This window comes from Hibiscus syriacus, unplaced genomic scaffold, assembly GCF_006381635.1.
Source record: "Hibiscus syriacus cultivar Baekdansim isolate YM2019G1 unplaced genomic scaffold, ASM638163v2 tig00116975_pilon, whole genome shotgun sequence".
NCBI classification, from domain to species: domain Eukaryota; kingdom Viridiplantae; phylum Streptophyta; class Magnoliopsida; order Malvales; family Malvaceae; genus Hibiscus; species Hibiscus syriacus.
The window spans coordinates 27,058-46,674 of record NW_024063499.1 but is presented as its reverse complement, the minus strand read 5'-3'; the positions used below and the strand labels follow the sequence as shown (position 1 = coordinate 46,674).

Sequence of the window (19,617 nt, the reverse complement as noted above, 5' to 3'; positions counted from 1 at the left end):
AGTGACCGGTATATTTACCGATCTAACATCGGTCAGACTATATTTCTCGATCTAACACCCTTTGCAGTAAGGTGCGCCCCTGTAGCGCGTTATACGTTGATTTGACGTCACGGGATAAGGCGTGCGCCCTAAATCCTTATGCTGACATGGATTACACGTGGGTATGGCGGAGATAGGTTAGTAATTAAGGGTATAGCGCGCCGCAGGGGCCGCGCCTTACCTGTGATTCTGACACGCGTCAGAAATATGCGGCCCATGCGGCGCGCTATACCCTTAATTATCAACCTACCCCGCCCGTTCACACCCATACATCCCTATAAATACCCTCATTCTCAATCACTTTCATCACATCAAATCCTCTCAACTTCTCTCAAATACTCTTTTATTATCTTATTAAGGTATATTTTATTATATTTAGTATTTTTAGTAATTTATTTAATTATTTTAATTGTTAAATATTTTATTTAATTAATTTTTTTTGTATATATAAAATGGAAGGCGGTCTACTTTGGTTGGATGGAAATCATATATCTCGACACTTTGTTGATACAGTAACATTTTAACGTTTTAATTTAATTAATTAATTTATTTAATGCATGATTATTAGTTTAAAAATTAATTTGTGTAATTATTTATATTTTAGGAGAGAGACCGTATATTAGATCATTTTATTATGAACCTTAAGTTAGTTATACCTACTCGTGTAATGTCGTATTTAGTAGAGGCTGGATTCGGTCACCTAGGTAGATATCAGAGTCACTGTAAGATAGAACCAGACCTTATTTCAGCCTTAGTAGAGCGGTGTAGACCGGAGACCCACACATTTCATCTTCCGTGCGGAGAGTGGATGATCACGCTTGAGGATGTTTCTATGCACCTGGGGCTTCCGGTGGATGGAGGTGTGATATCAGGGATAGCTTCTGGTTCTTGGACTACTTTGTGTCGGCTTAGTCTAGACGTGTCCCGAAAAATTTTAACAATGGACGGATACCGTTAAATTGGTTAGATGCCAAATTTCAGGAGTTAAACGAGGACACGTATGACGATGAAGTTAAACAGTATGCACGGGCATGCATACTGCAGCTGATAGGAGGGTTGTTGATGCTGGACAAATCGCGCAACCAAGTTCACCGTATGTGGTTGCAACATCTTGGCGACTTTCATCTGGCTGGATCACTCAGTTGGGGCTCGACAGTTTTGGCTTGCCTGTACATGGAGATGTGTCGAGCCATTGACTATAGGCGTAATGCTATCGGTGGATGTCTCCTGCTGCTGCAGTATTGGACATGATATCGATTGCCCTTTTTATGTCCCGTTGTCAAGAACCCATTCGTATTTCCGCTACTTCTGAGATAATTATAAAACTGATTTTGTATATTAATAATTTTATACAGTGAATAAGAAATTGTTTTTCTTTAATAGGTGGTCTACTGATAGGAAAAATCATCAGGAGCTACCTGATGATTTAGAAAAAATTAGGGTGTTAATCGATCAGAAGGTTGACACATATGTATGAATTTTAATGTTTACAAATCGATTTTAGATTATAGTTATATAATTAGATTATTATTTTGATAAAAATTATATATATTTATTTTAGTTTGAATGGGTGTCATATTCTACTGATGATGTGAGGGCGGTGATCCCACCTGAGTTGAGGGGCCTATAAGATGTTTGGATGGCGATGGTCCCCTTGATCTGTTATGCGACCGTCGAGTGGCACTCCGCTGATCGCGTGCTCCGACAATTTGGTTGTTTTCAACCAATTCCAGAAGCACCTCGCAATATGGACGAGCTGTATAGCATAGATAGACGCGGCAAGACAGATACAGATTGGCTGGTGAGGCATCATACGAGGGTCGTATTGTGGGAGGATCGACATCGGTATCTTCCCCATAGAGAGCCCATTTTTGATGACCTCTTGATGGTTGCTGACGGTTATTACGAGTGGTTCAACAGTAACAGTAAACCGTTTTTGCTTCCCGAGGATGCACGATGACAGACCTTTCCACGACGTCAACAAAGACGTTCAACGACACAACACCATCGTCCCCGACTCATGGACGGAGAGCAGGTGCTTCCGGTTCATCCTCATCTGCACCAGCAGGACATTCACAGAAGCCACCGTATCCAATGACTTACATACCACAACCATATATGATGCCGTTACCGTCTTTCCATTACCAGATGTCGTCGCCGTCGCCTTCGCCTGCTTTTATGATCCCGCCGTCGCCACCGCTACAGATGACCCCTCCTGAAGGCTATTATGGGTTTATGTTTATAGATCCGACTTGGGGTTCATATGTTAGATATTTGGTGGGTTCAGTCTCATCACCCATGGCTGCAGCACATACACCTCCTAGAGGTCGCGACAACTCTGTGACACGAAACATTTCATGCCTTCTAGAGAAGCTTATTACATACATTCCATTTGATGCAGAAATTTTTTTTCTATAGATCTGCAACTAATCTAGGGTGATAGACATGACTGCCTTGTATTCAGGTTTGAGCTTGTCCCCCGAGCTTCGCAAAAAATGCCCCCAAACAAAAATATGTAGTCTTTAACAAAGCTGCTACTGGTAAGTGACGTGCACCCTTTAAAGTTGAATTGATTACCTCTGCCAAGTTGGTCTTCATGTGTCCATATCGATATCCATCATCATATGTGTTCGTCCACATTTCTTTATCGATGAGGCTGATGTAATCGTATCTTTTCTCGTTCTTCACCCGCAAATCTTGAAGCATTGATTCAAACGTTCGAGGAAGTAGTTCGTAACCTGATCAAAAATGTATAACTTACTAACTTGTTTTCTTTGCAAAATTAAAACGATCGAAAGAAAACAAACTACATCAGTTTCACTTACCCATACGCACAATTAATTGACGCTCATCATTCTTCTTGTACATTCCATGGTAGTTCGCAGTAATTTGTCGGAGATAATACTTATGTTGGACAAATGGTGGTTGCCACATTGGACCCAAAGACTCCATTGCTGCTTTGATCCCAGCTCCGCGATCTGAAATGACACAAATGTTTTCCCTAGTTATAACACGTGCACGTAAATTTCGGAGGAAAAAACCCAAGAATATGTATCTTCTCCTTCGACAAGAGAAAAAGCACTGGAAGAATGTTGCGATTGCCATATTGGACAACTGCCAATAATAAAACTTGCTTATATTTTCCATACAAGAAAGTCATGTCGATCTGGAGCACATGCTTGCAGTATTTGATAACAATAACGCACTCTGGGTAAGTCCAAAAAACCTGGTAGAATTGGCATCGATCGCGAAGAACTCGATCATTATGGTATGCGTATGAGGTTTCGAAGTCCACAATTGTCCCAGGATTCAACCTTTGCACCAGCCTAGAAGTTCGTTGTAAGATGCATCACATTCGCCATGAAGTTTGACAATGGCATTTTGTTTTGCCAACCAAGCTTTTTTATAGGAGGCAATGTACCCATACTGCGATTGTATAGCTGAAATCAACACAGCAACAGCTATATGAGAGCTTGCTTTTACCATGGGCATGATGGCTTGACATATCACTTCAGAGTCCAAGTTGGGATGATCTTGGTTGACCCCTCCAGCACAACATGTGTGAGGACCGTTGTATATTGTTAGTTCCCATCTGTTGTTTTTCCTCTTCTTTTTCGATACGTGAACCATCCAATTACATCCGTTTTCACGTTGTGCACAGTAGCATACATATTTTTCTGTCGTGGAGAGATCGACTCTCGATTGAACAAAATTACGGATATTATAATTTTTTATAGCCATCACCGCTTCTTCTTTGCTTGAAAACTCCATGCCTAAATATAACTCACCATTATTTATTGATGAGTAATATCCATAGTCACCGAGATGAGGCATATCCGCAAATTCTGTCACATACATTGTACCATAATCAGCATCATACATGTGTGCTGGAGGGTCAGTTTGTGTCATATTTACTGGAACTTCATCTACATCATCATCATCATCGGAGTTGAATTGCGGTGATTCTGGGTGAATGAATAGTCCAGTCTCAGTACCATCCGTACCAGGCTCACGAAGTGGTTCTTCTGGTGGAGATGGTGGTTCCTCCATACTCTCCACATTTAGGTCGAAGAACCTACTACTTGCACGACTTCCCCTTGAACTGGAAGTCATATCGACATTCAAATCGAAAAAGCTCGTAGTTGAATGCCTCCCCTGGAGCTTGAAGCCATCGTGTCAAATGTAAACTGCACAAATGGTTGCGTCAATGACACCTCCATATTAAGGTCAAACGGATTTACAGATGAATGCCTTCCCCTTGAACTGGACGCGATGTTGCCATACGGATTGTTCGTCGACCCACCTCAGTACATATTTGCGGGTGATTGTCTCCCCATTATGGTATTAAAATCATTACACATTACTGTCGTCGGGCTATCAACTTGATCAACTTGTTCAGCCAGCCCATAGTGGGAGCTTAATGATTGACCTCGAAAAGCACGCACTTGAATAAAATTTGCATACATCTCAATATCGGCATCTTAATAATTACTTTGAGCTTCAACCATTATTTCAACATCATCATTGTTCAAAAGTTCGAACGCTGTATAAGTTAATGACAACAATGATGTTAAGAATCTGTACTGCAACGACGACATTCTTCTACTACTTCCAACATGAATCTTCCTCGAAATCTTCGTTATCAACTCCTCAAGAGTTATGTTTCTCTTCAATGATATTTTAACACTCTCATTTGATACGAAAACAACACTGATTTCATCTTCTCGAATTTCACCATCATAATAAACAATAGTTGAAAGTCACGTTATTCTTTGAGTTTAAAAGTGCGGCAATATTATATTTGTAAAAAAACAATTGAAATAATGTTGATTAAATAAATAATATATGAACGAAAATATAACAGAATAATTTTGTTACACATAAACGTAAATAATTTAAATAATATAATTTTATATTATTACTGTACCACAAAAATATTTCGACGTATATTCTCGCTTTCTAATTTTACAAACACAAAAATTAATTGACAACAATTAGTATAATATTTTTTCAAATAATCATAATAAACAATAAATATAATAAAAAAATATCACAAAATTACCTTATAACGAAAAATTGCACGAACTTCTGAATAAAATATGAGAAAATTATCAGAATTATTGACTCGTTGACGAAATTTTTGTATTAATTTATAAGTTGAGATGAGAGATGTGAGGAACTTAACCCGGGGGAGAAGGTATTTATAGCCGAAAAAAGTTGTAAGAATTATACAAGGCGCGATACCTGTCGCGCGCTATATATAATTATAAAGGTCAGGCGCGGCCCTAACCCACGCTATGCCCTACGTGACGTAAGGCGCGCCCCAGGAACCGCACTATACCCACATGTAATCCATGTCAGCATAAGGCGCGTCGCAGGTGTACGCCTTACCCCACGTGACGCCAAATCAACGTATAGCGCGCTGCAGGGGCGCACCTTACTGTAAAGGTGTTAGATTGAGAAATATAATCTGACCGATGTTAGATCATAAATATACTGGTGACTAGAGATTTTTTTTATAAAAAAAACGCCCTTCATTTTGGGGTAAATTGAAATTGAAAAAGAAGGTCAAAACGAACCATCTAATTTTCATAGATAAACGACAAAGGCAGACACGACTATAAATGCAGAGGCCAACACCTAGCTGTGCCCTGTCGTCACTCGCTTGCACACGCTCTTTAGAAATTTTCTGATTTTCTCACTGATTTCACTTTCACAACCCACAAAAAAATCCCAGACACCCCCAGGAAATCTCCATCTCTTTCTCTTTGGTTTTCCATGCTTTGTTTTCATTAATGGAGGTTCAATAAAAAAAACTCAGCCTGATTGCTTTTTATTACTTAACTGAGACCAATAAATACGAAGTGTGCCGGGAGTAGTAAAAGTTTAATATGGGTCACCACACGCACCATAACCACCACCACAACACCGCCACCGATGGCGTTTCACAGCGAGATTACAGCCCACGTTTATCGGGTCCAATGACTCGGCGAGCTCACTCGTTCAAGCGCATCAATAACAGCAACAACGGAAGTAGCAGTACCAACAATACTTTGAGCGTGCATCATGAGATTGATCTGCCGTTAAACTCACCCAGATCGGAGGTTGGAGCTGTGGGTTCGGTTTCGATCGATGGGTTGAGCCAAAGGAAAGGGTTGTTGAAGAAACAGAGTGTCGGATCCATGGTTTTGGATTTTGGGTTGAAAGAAAGGAAGAGGCTTGGGCATTGGATGTTCTTGGTTTTCTGTGGGTTTTGTTTGTTTTTGGGTGTTTTCAAGATTTGTGCTACTGGTTGGTTTAGATCTGCCATCGAAACCGCTACATCAGACCAGGTATTTATGAATTTTATGTGGCTTTCTATTGTCATAGCTGTTTATGATTATGAGCTTACTTGCACTTGTATTTAATGTTGATGGATCGATGTGACAAGTGTTGATTATTTTTGGAGACTGTTAGGTTCATTTAATTATCTTGCTTGGGAAATTAATGGCTGATCATCTGGTGTAATTCTTGCCATATTTATGCGTACAAGCATAAACTAGGGAGTAAGCATATTAATGGCTATATTTGCAATCAAATACAATATAAAGTTTCTCCGAAATGTCGATATTTGGATAAAAGCATGTATCCCAAAGCATAAGATATGTTCCAATGCAGATAAATTGTGGGAATTTGTTTATAGTTTTTCCTTAATGTGATATGTCTATCGTTGTAATTAGGGGTTATCTGATTCCTCCACCAATGGACTAGGGTTAATGGATCAAGGCTATCATGACTATGGATACAGGGATGGAGGAAGTGATTCAGATCGAACTCTAATGACATTGATATCGGAGATAACTGATGTGAGTTTAAAATTGATGTCTCAAATTTATCGCTTTGCGTCTGTTTGTCTGCAGGCTGAACATGTCGATTACAAAGAAACTTAAAGAGTTGATTATTCTGATTATCGATTATCGAAAAGAATGTTCATATTTTTTTCATTTCTAACCCAGCGTTCAGGTATTTGGTCTCAACCAAATAGTAAGAATTTCACGCAGTGCATCGACCACTCAAAGAATCAAAAAAGTACGGAAGTCTTACGTCTCTGTTAACTTTTTTTCTTTACATTTTATGTGTTTTTATGTTCACAGGCATATCGATGTTTTTGTTTGTTGCCAACTTGCAATCAATTTCTACGTTTTTGCTTGTTCTAAGCTTCTGATTGCTGCTTTCTTGGCAGAGCTAGATGCAAAGACAAATGGCTACATTCTCTTAAATGCTAACGGCGGTTTGAATCAGATGAGATTTGGGGTCTGTTTGTTGTGTGTTTCTCATTGTATTTTTATAGCCTAACCTTTTATAATTACCATTGTCTGATGCATCAATAATTTTAGAACGCAGATATGTGATATGGTTGCTGCTGCTAAGGTTATGAAAGCAACACTAGTCCTTCCCTCACTCGATCACACCTCATACTGGGCTGATGAAAGGTTAGTTTTTTTGTATACTGCGCTAATGTCCAAATTGCCTGTTTTGAATGCTGAACATGCTTAAAATAGCTTGCATTTACAATAAGGCTTTCTTCTTGTGCCCTTAAGTAACTTACATCTCATGCTATTAACATATTGCTAACTTATGAATTATGGTTATTCCTTAGATTGACATTCTTGAAATCTGTTATTGGGTAGCATGCACTCTAGCTGTACATGTATCATGTAGCTTGAGCTAATGGATTGTTTGATATATTTGCAGTGGCTTTAAAGATCTGTTTGACTGGCTGCATTTCATTGAGACCCTGAAGGATTATGTCCATATAGTTGAGACAATACCGCCCGAGTATGCTGGAATTGAACCTTTCAACAAAACACCTATATCTTGGTCTAAGGCTAGTATAAACTTATCTTTTTCATTTCCAAATGTCTATACAGAAACTGCAAAACGCACTTATCTTTTCCATGACTTTTCAAGTGGATTTGCTTCGGTCGAACCGTATCTTATGAGATAAATGTATGTAATTTACTAGTACCTTAGATTTCAGAGTAACTTATATAATTTTGTTTAGGTTAGCTATTACAAGTCAGAAGTCCGACCATTGTTGAAGAAGCATAAAGTAATCTATTTTACTCACACTGATTCTCGGCTTGCTAATAATGATATCCCAAGCTCCATACAAAGGCTAAGGTGCCGGGTAAATTATAGGGCACTGAAATATTCAGCTCCAATTGAGAAACTCGGAAAGACTTTGATTTCTAGAATACGCGAGAACGGTGCCCCTTATCTTGCTCTCCATTTGAGGCAAGTAAAAGAAATTTATTTATTTTGCATATCGTTATAGCTTTCCCTTTGCTTCATACTCTTCTTGCTTGGTTTGGCGTGAGGTTTGTGTAGTCGAGGCTGATATGTTCTTGCTTTTATTTTTTTTACTTTGTAGATACGAAAAGGATATGCTTGCATTTACTGGCTGTAGTCATAGCTTGACAGCCGAAGAAGATGACGAGCTACGGAGGATGCGTTATGAAGTTGGTCATTGGAAGGAGAAAGAGATTAACGGAACAGAAAGAAGATTGCTTGGTGGTTGTCCAGTAACTCCTAGGGAGACTTCCCTCTTGCTCAGAGCATTGGGGTTTCCATCAAGCACTCGAATTTACTTGGTAGCTGGTGAAGCTTATGGAAATGGAAGTATGGAGCCTCTTGAGGAGGATTTTCCTAATATCTTCTCCCATTCCTCCCTATCTACGGACAAGGAGTTGAAACCTTTCAAGAATCACCAGAACATGTTGGCTGGTTTAGACTATATTGTCGCCCGCAAGAGTGATGTATTTGTTTATACGTATGATGGAAATATGGCAAAGGCAGTTCAAGGACATAGGCGATTTGAGAACTTCAAGAAGACTATCAACCCTGACAGGTAATATTCTACCATTGTTTTCTTGAATGAATGCCTTATATCGTTGCCATTTCCGGAGCAAAATATTTATGAAGAATCATCATTCCGTTGGTGCAGGTTGAATTTTGTAAAACTTGTTGATGATTATGATGATGGAAATATTTCTTGGAAGGAATTCAGTTCCAAAGTGAAAAAGCTTCATGAAAATCGAATCGGAGCTCCCTATCTTAGAGAGCCTGGGGAGTTTCCAAAACTGGAGGAGAGTTTCTATGCAAATCCGCTTCCAGGATGCATCTGTGAAAGAACAGAAGAAATATAGAAGGCTAAAACACAGCTTCTGCAATTTTATATTGATGCCATGAAGTAAAAGGCTCGACTGAAAACGACTACTCAATTCAGTTGACAAATGCCTGGTCGAGGCAGAAAATCCCTGGATTGCTTGTAAACTAACACGTTAATTCTTCATGATTCATCCATGGAGATCTTAGATAAGCCACAGCAGATTCATACGATTCTCAAGAGATACAGATGAAAGATACATTCATCAGGTGGAGTCTGATTATGATATCCTTTCCTATCCACCAAACTACCTCTGAGAAAGACTAATTTATTATTTTTTATCAGAAACCACTTGGTTTAGATTATGGTTGTGAGAGGGGATTCTGATTGAATTGTATCCACCTAACTATCCTGCTTATAACAAAACCATGACCTACAACAGCAGCATAAACAAAACCAACTTAATTTAATCTTTATTTCTGATTAATGAAATAAAACTACTGGAAGACAAATCAGACAGGTCATATATGGAGGGCATTCATTGGTCTACAACTGCAAAATAGAGTCCACAAGATCAGACAGAGGTGCAAGTTCTCCTTTGTTGATCAACCGGAACTCCTGCATAAAATGACAATGTTTCAGATATGGAGGCACCCCATAATCAAATATCATAAGCACATGGGACTTTGGAAAAGCAAAAACTTACCAAAGTGAACAGAACAAAATGCTTAAAGCAAGTATTCAAATGAACTTCTTCTTTCAAACTCACAATCTTCTGAAAATGTGAGTGGTAAATGTGTGCATACACTCTGAACAATCTCTTAAATATCGTCTTAACGACATCTTGAAAATCTGGTGGAAATGGTGTCCCTGTATGAAAAAAGCTTCCGTTAAGTTCAGATCATGATTACATGGTAGTTTACTTGGTTACTAACCCAGTTTTTGTGGGAAAATTGTTTCATCATCCAGCTGAGCTTCAATCCAGTTCATCAGATACTCGATATATTTAGGAGCTGACACCTCTATAGGCTTCTTTATAGTAACCCCATCAGCGCACCTATACTCGTATCTGTCGACATCGACCATCGATGAGTGATTTAAGTTCAATTCTCAAGCAAACTATAACAACTGATCTTATGTGCATCATACCTTGATCCGGCTGACATAGTTGGACAGTTGTTTGAAGTGCAGAACTCAGTTAGTGTACCGTACAAGATGTTCACTTGATTGAAGAAATCAACAGCTGCATGAGAGAAGGAAATGAAGAGGAAATCAGTTCCAGATTATATGAATCTCTAGCAAATAAGATTTTGATTATGATTCTTACTATTCACAGCTAGCCACTCGTTGATATCTTCACCAGGTGGTAGCCTAACAGTTTCTCTCAAGTTACCACTACCCAAAGTAGCATCGATATGCCGTTTAAGCTGAGCACCCTGCAAATGCATTTTCATGGAAATTTTCTGCATATCAACTTCATATAGCATTATTCAAAGCACCCGATGACCAAACAAATACCAAATCTAAAAACAACACAAGGTCAAACCTTGCTTCCCGACGGAGCATTCTTCTATGGCCTAAATGTTTTCTGGTTTCTGCATAATTGAAAAGAAAAAAAAGAGATCAGCAGCCCTCATCAGCTTCAATTCATCAGCTAAGTTACCATATATGAAAATCATTTATCATCACGAATCAAAGAATGTGATGATTAAAAGAAAGAAAGAATTACCATAATTCAAAGAAAACACACAGAATCAATAAAACTGGGAGAAAAATGAGATTTGGGTAATTGAAATGATACAAACCTGCTACCGAGGCCGAAGAGACTCATAGAAAATGACGAACTTTGACGTTTCTAGCTGTGGTAAAAACTTAAAACCTGTGTTTATAACAAAAATGGGGGAAACAGAGGATAAAGAAAACAAGAAATCCGTATGGTTTTCTAATATATAAAAAATGGAGAAAAAAGAAAGGCTTTTGGCAATTAAAACGATAAAAAAATACATTAATATATACTAGAAGAAAAGAAGAATGAAGATAAAATGACAGACTGGCAAAGACAGCGAGACTCCGACTCTTAAAGATCAGTTAAAGAACAGAACAGAACAGAGCACAGCCAGAAGCCAGAGCAGACAGGGTCCGGCCCCTGCTTACTTGGCTTATCTTACCTAATTTTTAAATAAGTAAATGAGATAATATATAATTATTAATTATAATTAAATTAAATTTTAGCAAAAAATCACATGAAGTAGGGAAAATTTTGAAGAAATTAATGATGATAAAGTAGTGGTGAGTAAAATTTTACTCGACTCAAAAAATTAATTTTTTTATTTAATTAAATTTTAGCAAAAAATCACATGAAGTAGGGAAAATTTTGAAGAAATTAATGATGATAAAGTAGTAGTGAGTAAAATTTTACTCGACTCAAAAAATTAATTTTTTTTATTTGATTTGACTTTGAATTATAATTTCATAAACTCGACTCGACAAGAAAAAAATTAAGTTTAAATTGAGTATTAAAATGCAACTCAAATAACTCGTAATTTTTAGTAATTAGTGAATTAATTTTTAAATTTAAATCGAGTTCTTCGACTCTATATGATATATGTATATCACATATGAATATATAAATGTGTGTGTGTTTGCATATGATTATAAAAAATCATTTAAATTATAATCAAATATCATAAATATTACAATTAAATTTAAATTGAAACTCGAAAACTCGAGTTGACTCGATTCGATTTTAATTTTATAAACTCGACTCGACTCAAAAAAATTTAAATCAAATTCGAGCTATAAAATAAGACTACTCTATACGATATATGTATACCACATATGAATATATATATATATATATGTGTGTGTGTGTTTGCATATGATTATAAAAAAATCATTTAAATTAGAATTAAATAGTGCCATAATATCATAAATATTACAATTAAATTTAAACTGAAACTCGAAAACTCGAGTTGACTCGACTCGATTTTAATTTTGTAAACTCGACTCGACTAAAAAAATTTAAATCAAATTTGAGCTATAAAATAAGACCTGTCAATTCGAATAACTTAAATTTTTTTTACTCGACTATATTAAACGCTCACCCCTACGATAAAGGGAAGGCCAGGGTGGGGTATTCTTAGTTGTAACGATTTGCTGGATTTTGGATTTGCATATTAATTTCGTAATTAATTTGGATTTGATCCAATAATTTAGTATATATTATGTATTTTAATATTTTATTCGTTATTTATAATCGTGTTTAAAATATTATCGACGTGTCACGTTCGAAATTTATTTATGTAGGAAGAAGCAATGGAGCATAGGTTCCACAACTTGAATGCCAAATATAAATGTGAAAACAACACAGCCACTGCACATCAAAGGCGAGATTGTATCACCAGGAAGGGGTAGTCTGTGTATCCGACCACAGGATCCTGAGTATAAAACGTCTTCCTGATGTACCTATTCAACGGCGCATTAACCTTCAACCTCAAAACCAGGTCCGGATTCGAGATAAAAAGACGTCCATACGATACCAGATCCGCATCGCCCTCGGCCACTGCTTGCATTCCAAGCTCCCTTGTGAATCCACCACTGCACATAAAAGTTCCATCGTAACTCCTCTTCAGAGTCCTCATTAAATAAGCTTCCTCGTCTTCGTTACCATGCTTGCCTTGTTCAGTTTGCCCGTATGCATGATATCGAGGTTGAGTCACGTGAAGGTAAGCGAGTTTCGACCCAAACTGTAGCTGAAACTCATTGAGTTTCTCGATTACTGCCAAGCCTAATTTGAGCGGATTAGAGTCGATGGCGCCTAGGTGATCGATTGCAGGTGAAATTCGGATAGCTACTCGATCTGCACCAATTGCTTCAGCTACAGCTCGAACGATTTGCATTAAGAATTTACACCGGTTTGCCAATGATCCACCGTACTCATCTATTCGATCATTGATCCCATCTTTTAAGAACTGGTCGATTAGATATCCATGTGCTCCATGAATCTCGACCCCATCAAAACCTGCAAGTTATAATCATACTATGCAAATCAATCATTAAAACAATCACAGTGCCAATGGAAAGTGATGAGTAATAGTTAATCTAACCGGCTCGAATGGCATTGAAGGCCGCCTTGCCGTAGTGTTCGACAACCACTTCTATTTCAGAGACATCTAGAGCTCGAGGTTTCGGATAAATGCCATAAGTCGCATCAGGCATAAGAATTCTCCACCTATTTGAGATAGGCTTGTTTGACGATGATATCGGTGCCGCCCCACCAGGCTGATACACTATGGTGATCGATGATATCGAGGATTACGGTGATGGAACTGCGAAAAGGGTACCGAGGATTACGATGAAGTTACCTGAATGTGATGCTCGACCAACGTGCCAGAGTTGACAGAAAATGAGGCTTCCTTTTGCATGAACAGCATCCACAATCTTCTTCCATGCCCCCACCTGTTCTTCATTGTAGATCCCAGGAACATGTGGGAAACTGCTTCAACATTATTGCAACATTAGACAATGTTTCAAAGAACTTTAGGACTAAACTGAGTGATGGAGAAGAAAGTGGACCCTAAAAAGCACTAACAATTGCTGGAATAATGCGAATGATTCATATAAATATCGGTGCTCATTATCAGCTTAAGTTACGAAATTACCCCGCGGCAGTGTCGGATACCGATGTCCCTTCGGTGATGAGAAAGCCGCCGGGGGTCGATCTCTGCGTGTAATATTCGGCAAGCGCCGGCCTCGGAATTCCATTCAACGCCCTGCATCTCGTCATAGGAGCCAGCACCACCCTGCCATCATCAAACACAAGGTAGAAGTTAAAGAATTAGCTTTCCGTGCCTGTCTCGGCTTTGCAGAATCCGACAAGATCTCTTCCGAACATGTCTGGAAAACGAAAATTCACCGAAGACAAGGATAATCTAATCCCCTCCGAGATCACGGAAAACAGAGACAGGGATGGACAGAGACAACGACAAACCTGTGAGAAAGATTGAACTTGCCCATCTTGTAAGGAGAAAAGAGCGTTGGGGTCCCTTGAGATTGAGTTTCCGCCATTTTTACTTGATCAGATGATGAAAAAACTTAGCAAGGATTTATATGAAGAAATTTAGAGCGAGAGACTATACGCATGTGGCATAATAGGAGCTGGGGAAGTATTTATAGTTGAAAATTCTACCCTGTGATGAGTGGTGTGTTGGGCTTTGATTGGGGATCGATAATAGAGATGGAGATGGACGGAGAAGGAGCCTGTGGCGGTTATTTTTGCATGGATTTCACGTGCTGTTTTAAACAGTTGATAAAAATATGTTCCTACCGGCGGACGGCGGTGAGAGTTCCGTCGAATGTTCACGACGTTGCCGATTGATTATTTTTGAAAAGTAAACTTATATATATTATTTTTAGATATATATATATATATATTCTAGAATATAAATATATAATGTATTTCATAATTCAATTTAATAACAATTAAAATAATTTTATAATTAAATATATATATTTTATTAGTTTTAATTAAACTATTAAAATTATAAATAATTGATAAGGTTAAATTCATCGTACATAAATCTCACAAGGTAAGTAGACAAAATAGGGAAAAGTAACACCTTCCAATTATAAGTGCTAGCTCGGTCAACTTTCTTTTTAAAACTTGAGTAAACTAGGATAATCATCGCTCATTTTTTTCCTCCTACGTTTATTTTGGTAAATAAACGTTAAAATCTATCAATTTTATTACTATTAAATTTTTGAACCCTTTTTTTCATTATTATAATGAGTATCCAAATTACATCAAGAAGGATTTTGGATATCTCTAGCAATTAAATCTAACGTTATCGTGAGTAGGGATGACAAACGGACATGTCGAGTGCGGATACCTCCTCCCCTATCTTCATATTCACCTAATATTTTCAAATCCACCACCTGTCTACCACCCATGATAGGTAAATTTTTTAAATCTAGACCCTCTCACGCGTGTATATTCTCAAATCCATCCCCACAGCCACTACCCAACTGAAGACGTACCCGGTTAGACTCGCCTAACAACAACCTGAAGTTATATATAAGCAACAAACATAAAACAAAACATCCATTAAAAACATAATATTAGTCTCTAAAATTATACCTAATATTTGGTTAAATTATATGTTATATCATATACAATATTCAAATTTATAAATTAGTCTCTAAAATTATACCTAAATTCATAATGATCTAAATTTTAATGGGTATTTAGTGGGCGGATGCGGGGCGGGTAAGGTCTCAAACCCATCACCCGCCCACTACCTGCAACGATTACCATTTTTTAAATCCACAACATCTCATTAACCACTTGGAGCGGGTAATGTACGGAATCCACGAAATTGTACTCGTTTGTCATCCCTAGTCATGAGAGCGTTTTAGAACAAAAAAGTAACGAGTGAATGTGATAACCGTTTTTTTTTATCAAAATAATTACAGCTTCTTAATTAAATAGAAAGGAAAAGGTAGTATAGAGAAGTAGGATCGATCCATAGGGACTATGGTTTTTGTAATTTAGTAAAACTGTTTCTTGATTTTAGGAAAAGATAGAATTCTAGGTAAAATTGAAAATGTATAAAAAATAAATAATTATAAATTAAAAAAGAAAAATAATAAAGTAATAAATAATGAATTAAAAATAGTAATAAAGATAAAAAGGTTTTAAATTATTTAAAGAAGTATATTGAGATAAAAATTAAATAAACAAATAAATAAATTGGGATAAAGAAAACTTATAGTGAAAGCAGCATCAGACTTCAACTTTGCCTCAAATTCCTCGGATCATCGAAACATTTTTACTTCAAGATTCACGTTGGTTTACAAGGACAATTCTTCACTGCCAACTCGGATTGTGTTGTTTCAACAATAACTGATTCCGATTTCAGTTTTCTCTTAGCAAACAATTTTGCTAAGTGTGTTCTCGGAAGTTAAATATGCTTCAATAAACAAATTTTTCTTCAAACGTTAACCATAACAACATCCAGACCAATGTCGAAATCGTTTTGATTTGAAAAGTAAGCTGAGAAAACAGAGAGAAAAATCCGAAGTGATTTAAGTACCTTACAATTCTCACGTTTGGAATTGAGTATTCGCTTTAGTCTTCGACTTGAAAGAAAATTAGCTAAGCATGACCAATGTCATACTTATCATAATTGAAAACAAAATTCTAAAGAAAAATAAAGGAGTATGTGAAAATAGAGAGAAAGCTAAGAGAAAAAAATATTTTATTCTCAGATGAGAGAGATGTGTTTCTAGGCTTACCCTAAGAGAGTATTTATAGTCTTTAAATTCTTAAAAACAAAATAAAACATCTTAAATCCTAATTAAAACACTTAAAATTATTTAAACTAAAATACCTAAAACAAAAATAATATTTAAAATAATATTCTAAATCCTAATTAAAATACTAAAACCTATTTAAATTAAAATACTTAAAACAAAGATAAAATATAAAAATAATATCCTAAAACTTAATTAAAATACTAAAACCTATTTAAACTAAAATACTTAAAACAAAGATAAAATATAATATTTAAAATATTATCCTAAAACTTGAGTTTAATCTAAATCCGAATTCCATAAACGTGTGGCCAATCCATTCGTGCTTCTAAAAACACTAACTGGATCTCTAGAAGGTGATGATGTCATCGCCTTGTCGGATGTTTCATGTTTGAATTTATGTCCACTAATCCAGCTTTGATTTCAAAAAAAAATTAAAAAACTACAGAATTATGTCATTTTTGTGCAATTTCCATAATATAACGTCCTGCACAAAAATGAATCAAAACGAACAATTAAACCACAAAAACTAATGATTAAAAAGTAATTTAAAAATAAAATATTAATTAAATTAAACACTTTTCAGACTGTTATGAGAGTCAGTTTAGCAAGTTTGTCCTCAATTTTAGAACCAAGGAGCAGTGCTGGACAGAATCAGAATCATCATCTTCATTCACTAAGTTCACCGCCTAGCGATGATTTGATTGAAGGATTACCCTTTCACGGCCTTGATCCCATACAATGTGTAGACCGGTGAAAATCCTCCAAAGTTCAGCTTGCGAAGAGGATCAACAGCCAGTGGAATGTGTAAAACCTATTAACCAGTTTCCATCACAGTCCTGGGTGGACCTTCCTGCTGCACTACGCGGCGGAACGCCTGCAACAGCACCGTCTGTGTTGACGCACACCCAGTCTAACTCCGGCTTCTCCCAACTGCGTAGATCTCTGGAACTTATTATCATACGATAAGTTGCTGGTTTGGGAGTATGGTGCCCATGTCAATACAATTTGAAAAGCTGAGTCAACAGCTAAACATTCCTGAGTCAAAACAAGTGTGCACCTACGTTTCCACAACTGCCATAGCAGACAAGTAAAGAGCTTATTCCTGCAGCATCATCAACTTTGTTGTTCAACCTTCACACGGATATTACTTGAGAGCCATTCCTGTCCAAAAAGAGGAACTATCACGCCATTTCAACAGACTAATCTAATTAAAATATTTAAAAATTAATATAACTTCATATTCATGATTTGAGAACGACCGATACAATCAACTCTAAACTTTTTTATTTTTCGATAGTCAAAATTTATAATTCAATTACCCGTAATTCAGCATGTCAACTTGACCGCTTCAAAATATTCCAGTATTTTCTTCCTCGTCCGCTTAAATTAATGTTCTAGCCCTTGAAAAGCTATGACTAAATATAATTAAACAACCTATTCATTATATGTATATACCTTGTAAATATAATTGTTTGAATCTGAATTATCTAAAAGAATAACATTCTCTTTTATCCACTGACGTAATTACATTAATTCCCTCGATGATGTTGAATGAGCCGAACTTATATGAAAAAAGTAAATTCTATAACAATGATAATTTAATAAAATACATTTTTAAATAGTTTTATATTCATCCAAGATGTTATATTTCGATTAAAGTTAATTAAAAAATAATATGCTATGCTGACTTTCTTGTTTGAACTGTTATTTTAGTGTAATTGATTTTCAATGCCCAACTAGGTCAATTGCCCATAGTTCAACATATCTTCTTCATCCACTTAAAATAATGATGTAGCACTTGACCGATTATAATTAAACAACACTTGTCGAATTTTCACTTTTTGCTTATATAAATATATAATTTGAAAATAATATTTTTAACAAGTGCATAATTACTTTACTGAATGGGATTTATTAACCAAAACCCATTAATTTAAGGCATAACTTGAAATGATCACATTGCTCATAAGCCCCCTTAAATACTAGAAAATTATTTATTAATAATGGTGGAATTTTATTTTTACCCTTCCTAAAATGTTAAAATCATGATTTAGTCCTAAAAATTGTGATAGTATAAGCTAACACGACGATAAATTTTTATTTTAGTTTCTATCAAAATTTAGAATTCAAATTTGCTTCTAGATTTATTTTGAAGAGTATTATTTATGCGAATTATTATCCAACACCAATTTAATTCAATATTTTTTTTATATTTAACTATAATAATTTTCATGATAAAGTACATAAATAATTGAATGATATAATGGATATATTATCAAATATAATCCGAAAGTCCCCACCTTGTAATACACGACAACCACAAACAAAACGAACAAAGGAAAGGAAGGGGACAAGCCTTGAAGACCCTAATCATGCATGTCATGTTAGTTATTTGCCTACTTCCTCACGCCACCCTTGAAATTTTCAACCTTATTTTTCATCAGCATTTTTAACCTATAATTTAACATTAAAATATCTCATATCAAATGAAATCTCTCCCACCATTTCATTACCAACCCTAGTACCCAAAAGTGGCGCATTGAGCACCGTTTCTAAAAGAAATAATAAAAAACTGAGCTTATTAGGTAAATTAAAATGATAAAATGAACTATTACTTGATATAATCTTTTTAATAATTTAAACGAATACAGAGTAATATTTATTTAAAAAAAATAATTATTGATAATACGTATATACCGATAAACGTAACTATTTGAATCTAGATCTGATAAAAATATTATTTTTTTACCACTAAGATTAAAGATTTAAATCGAGGTTACAACTACATTTTCAGTTGTATTGTATTACGATTGTGACATAACAGATGATGTTGTAATATCACGATTTTTAAAATTTGTACAATTTATTTTAAAATATAATAATTATAATGGTTGCAACATATTATTAAATTTTTGATTATATCATTAAATAACAGTCATAATTCACCACTATTAATATAATTTCGCTTCACAATGTTAGAACGATATAATTATAACAACTACTATTTCTTATTCTACCACTGTTTAAATTTCTCAATGATACTATATGATAGTTAATTATTAAAGAAACTAAAGAGAAAATATTAGGGTTTCATCCGTCAGTAATTTAATATTCAC

At 35.9% G+C, this 19,617-nt stretch overlaps 3 protein-coding genes across 4 annotated transcripts; 1 reads left to right on the top strand and 2 right to left on the bottom strand.

Annotated features, from left to right (window-relative positions):
• The first annotated feature begins 5,687 nt into the window (after window positions 1-5,687).
• LOC120192498 (O-fucosyltransferase 35-like) lies at window positions 5,688-9,535 on the top strand. Its single transcript, XM_039195270.1, has 9 exons — window positions 5,688-6,371; window positions 6,759-6,884; window positions 7,035-7,107; window positions 7,262-7,332; window positions 7,423-7,511; window positions 7,774-7,906; window positions 8,084-8,316; window positions 8,453-8,929; window positions 9,026-9,535. The coding sequence occupies exons 1-9, from the start codon at window positions 5,931-5,933 to the stop codon at window positions 9,225-9,227; spliced, it is 1,845 nt and encodes a 614-aa protein (XP_039051201.1). The 5' UTR covers window positions 5,688-5,930; the 3' UTR covers window positions 9,228-9,535.
• Window positions 9,536-9,702: 167 nt separating this feature from the next.
• On the bottom strand, window positions 9,703-11,140 carry LOC120192499 (MOB kinase activator-like 1A). 2 transcript variants are annotated; one of them, XM_039195273.1, is made up of 7 exons: window positions 10,993-11,140; window positions 10,734-10,782; window positions 10,515-10,623; window positions 10,337-10,430; window positions 10,123-10,256; window positions 9,894-10,057; window positions 9,703-9,805 (listed from the first exon to the last, which is right to left on the bottom strand). In XM_039195273.1, exons 4-7 carry the CDS (start codon window positions 10,351-10,353, stop codon window positions 9,734-9,736), a joined length of 387 nt encoding a protein of 128 aa, XP_039051204.1. In that variant the 5' UTR covers window positions 10,354-10,430; window positions 10,515-10,623; window positions 10,734-10,782; window positions 10,993-11,140; the 3' UTR covers window positions 9,703-9,733. The 2 variants fall into 2 exon arrangements, with proteins under 2 accessions (XP_039051204.1, XP_039051203.1); XM_039195272.1 differs by lacking the exons at window positions 10,734-10,782; window positions 10,993-11,140 and having other exon boundaries at window positions 9,705-9,805; window positions 10,515-10,650.
• A 1,322-nt stretch (window positions 11,141-12,462) lies between these two features.
• Window positions 12,463-14,315, bottom strand: LOC120192445 (12-oxophytodienoate reductase 3-like). The gene is made up of 5 exons (XM_039195226.1): window positions 14,178-14,315; window positions 13,849-13,989; window positions 13,552-13,682; window positions 13,294-13,476; window positions 12,463-13,208 (listed from the first exon to the last, which is right to left on the bottom strand). Exons 1-5 carry the CDS (start codon window positions 14,252-14,254, stop codon window positions 12,568-12,570), a joined length of 1,173 nt encoding a protein of 390 aa, XP_039051157.1. The 5' UTR covers window positions 14,255-14,315; the 3' UTR covers window positions 12,463-12,567.
• Window positions 14,316-19,617: the final 5,302 nt, after the last annotated feature.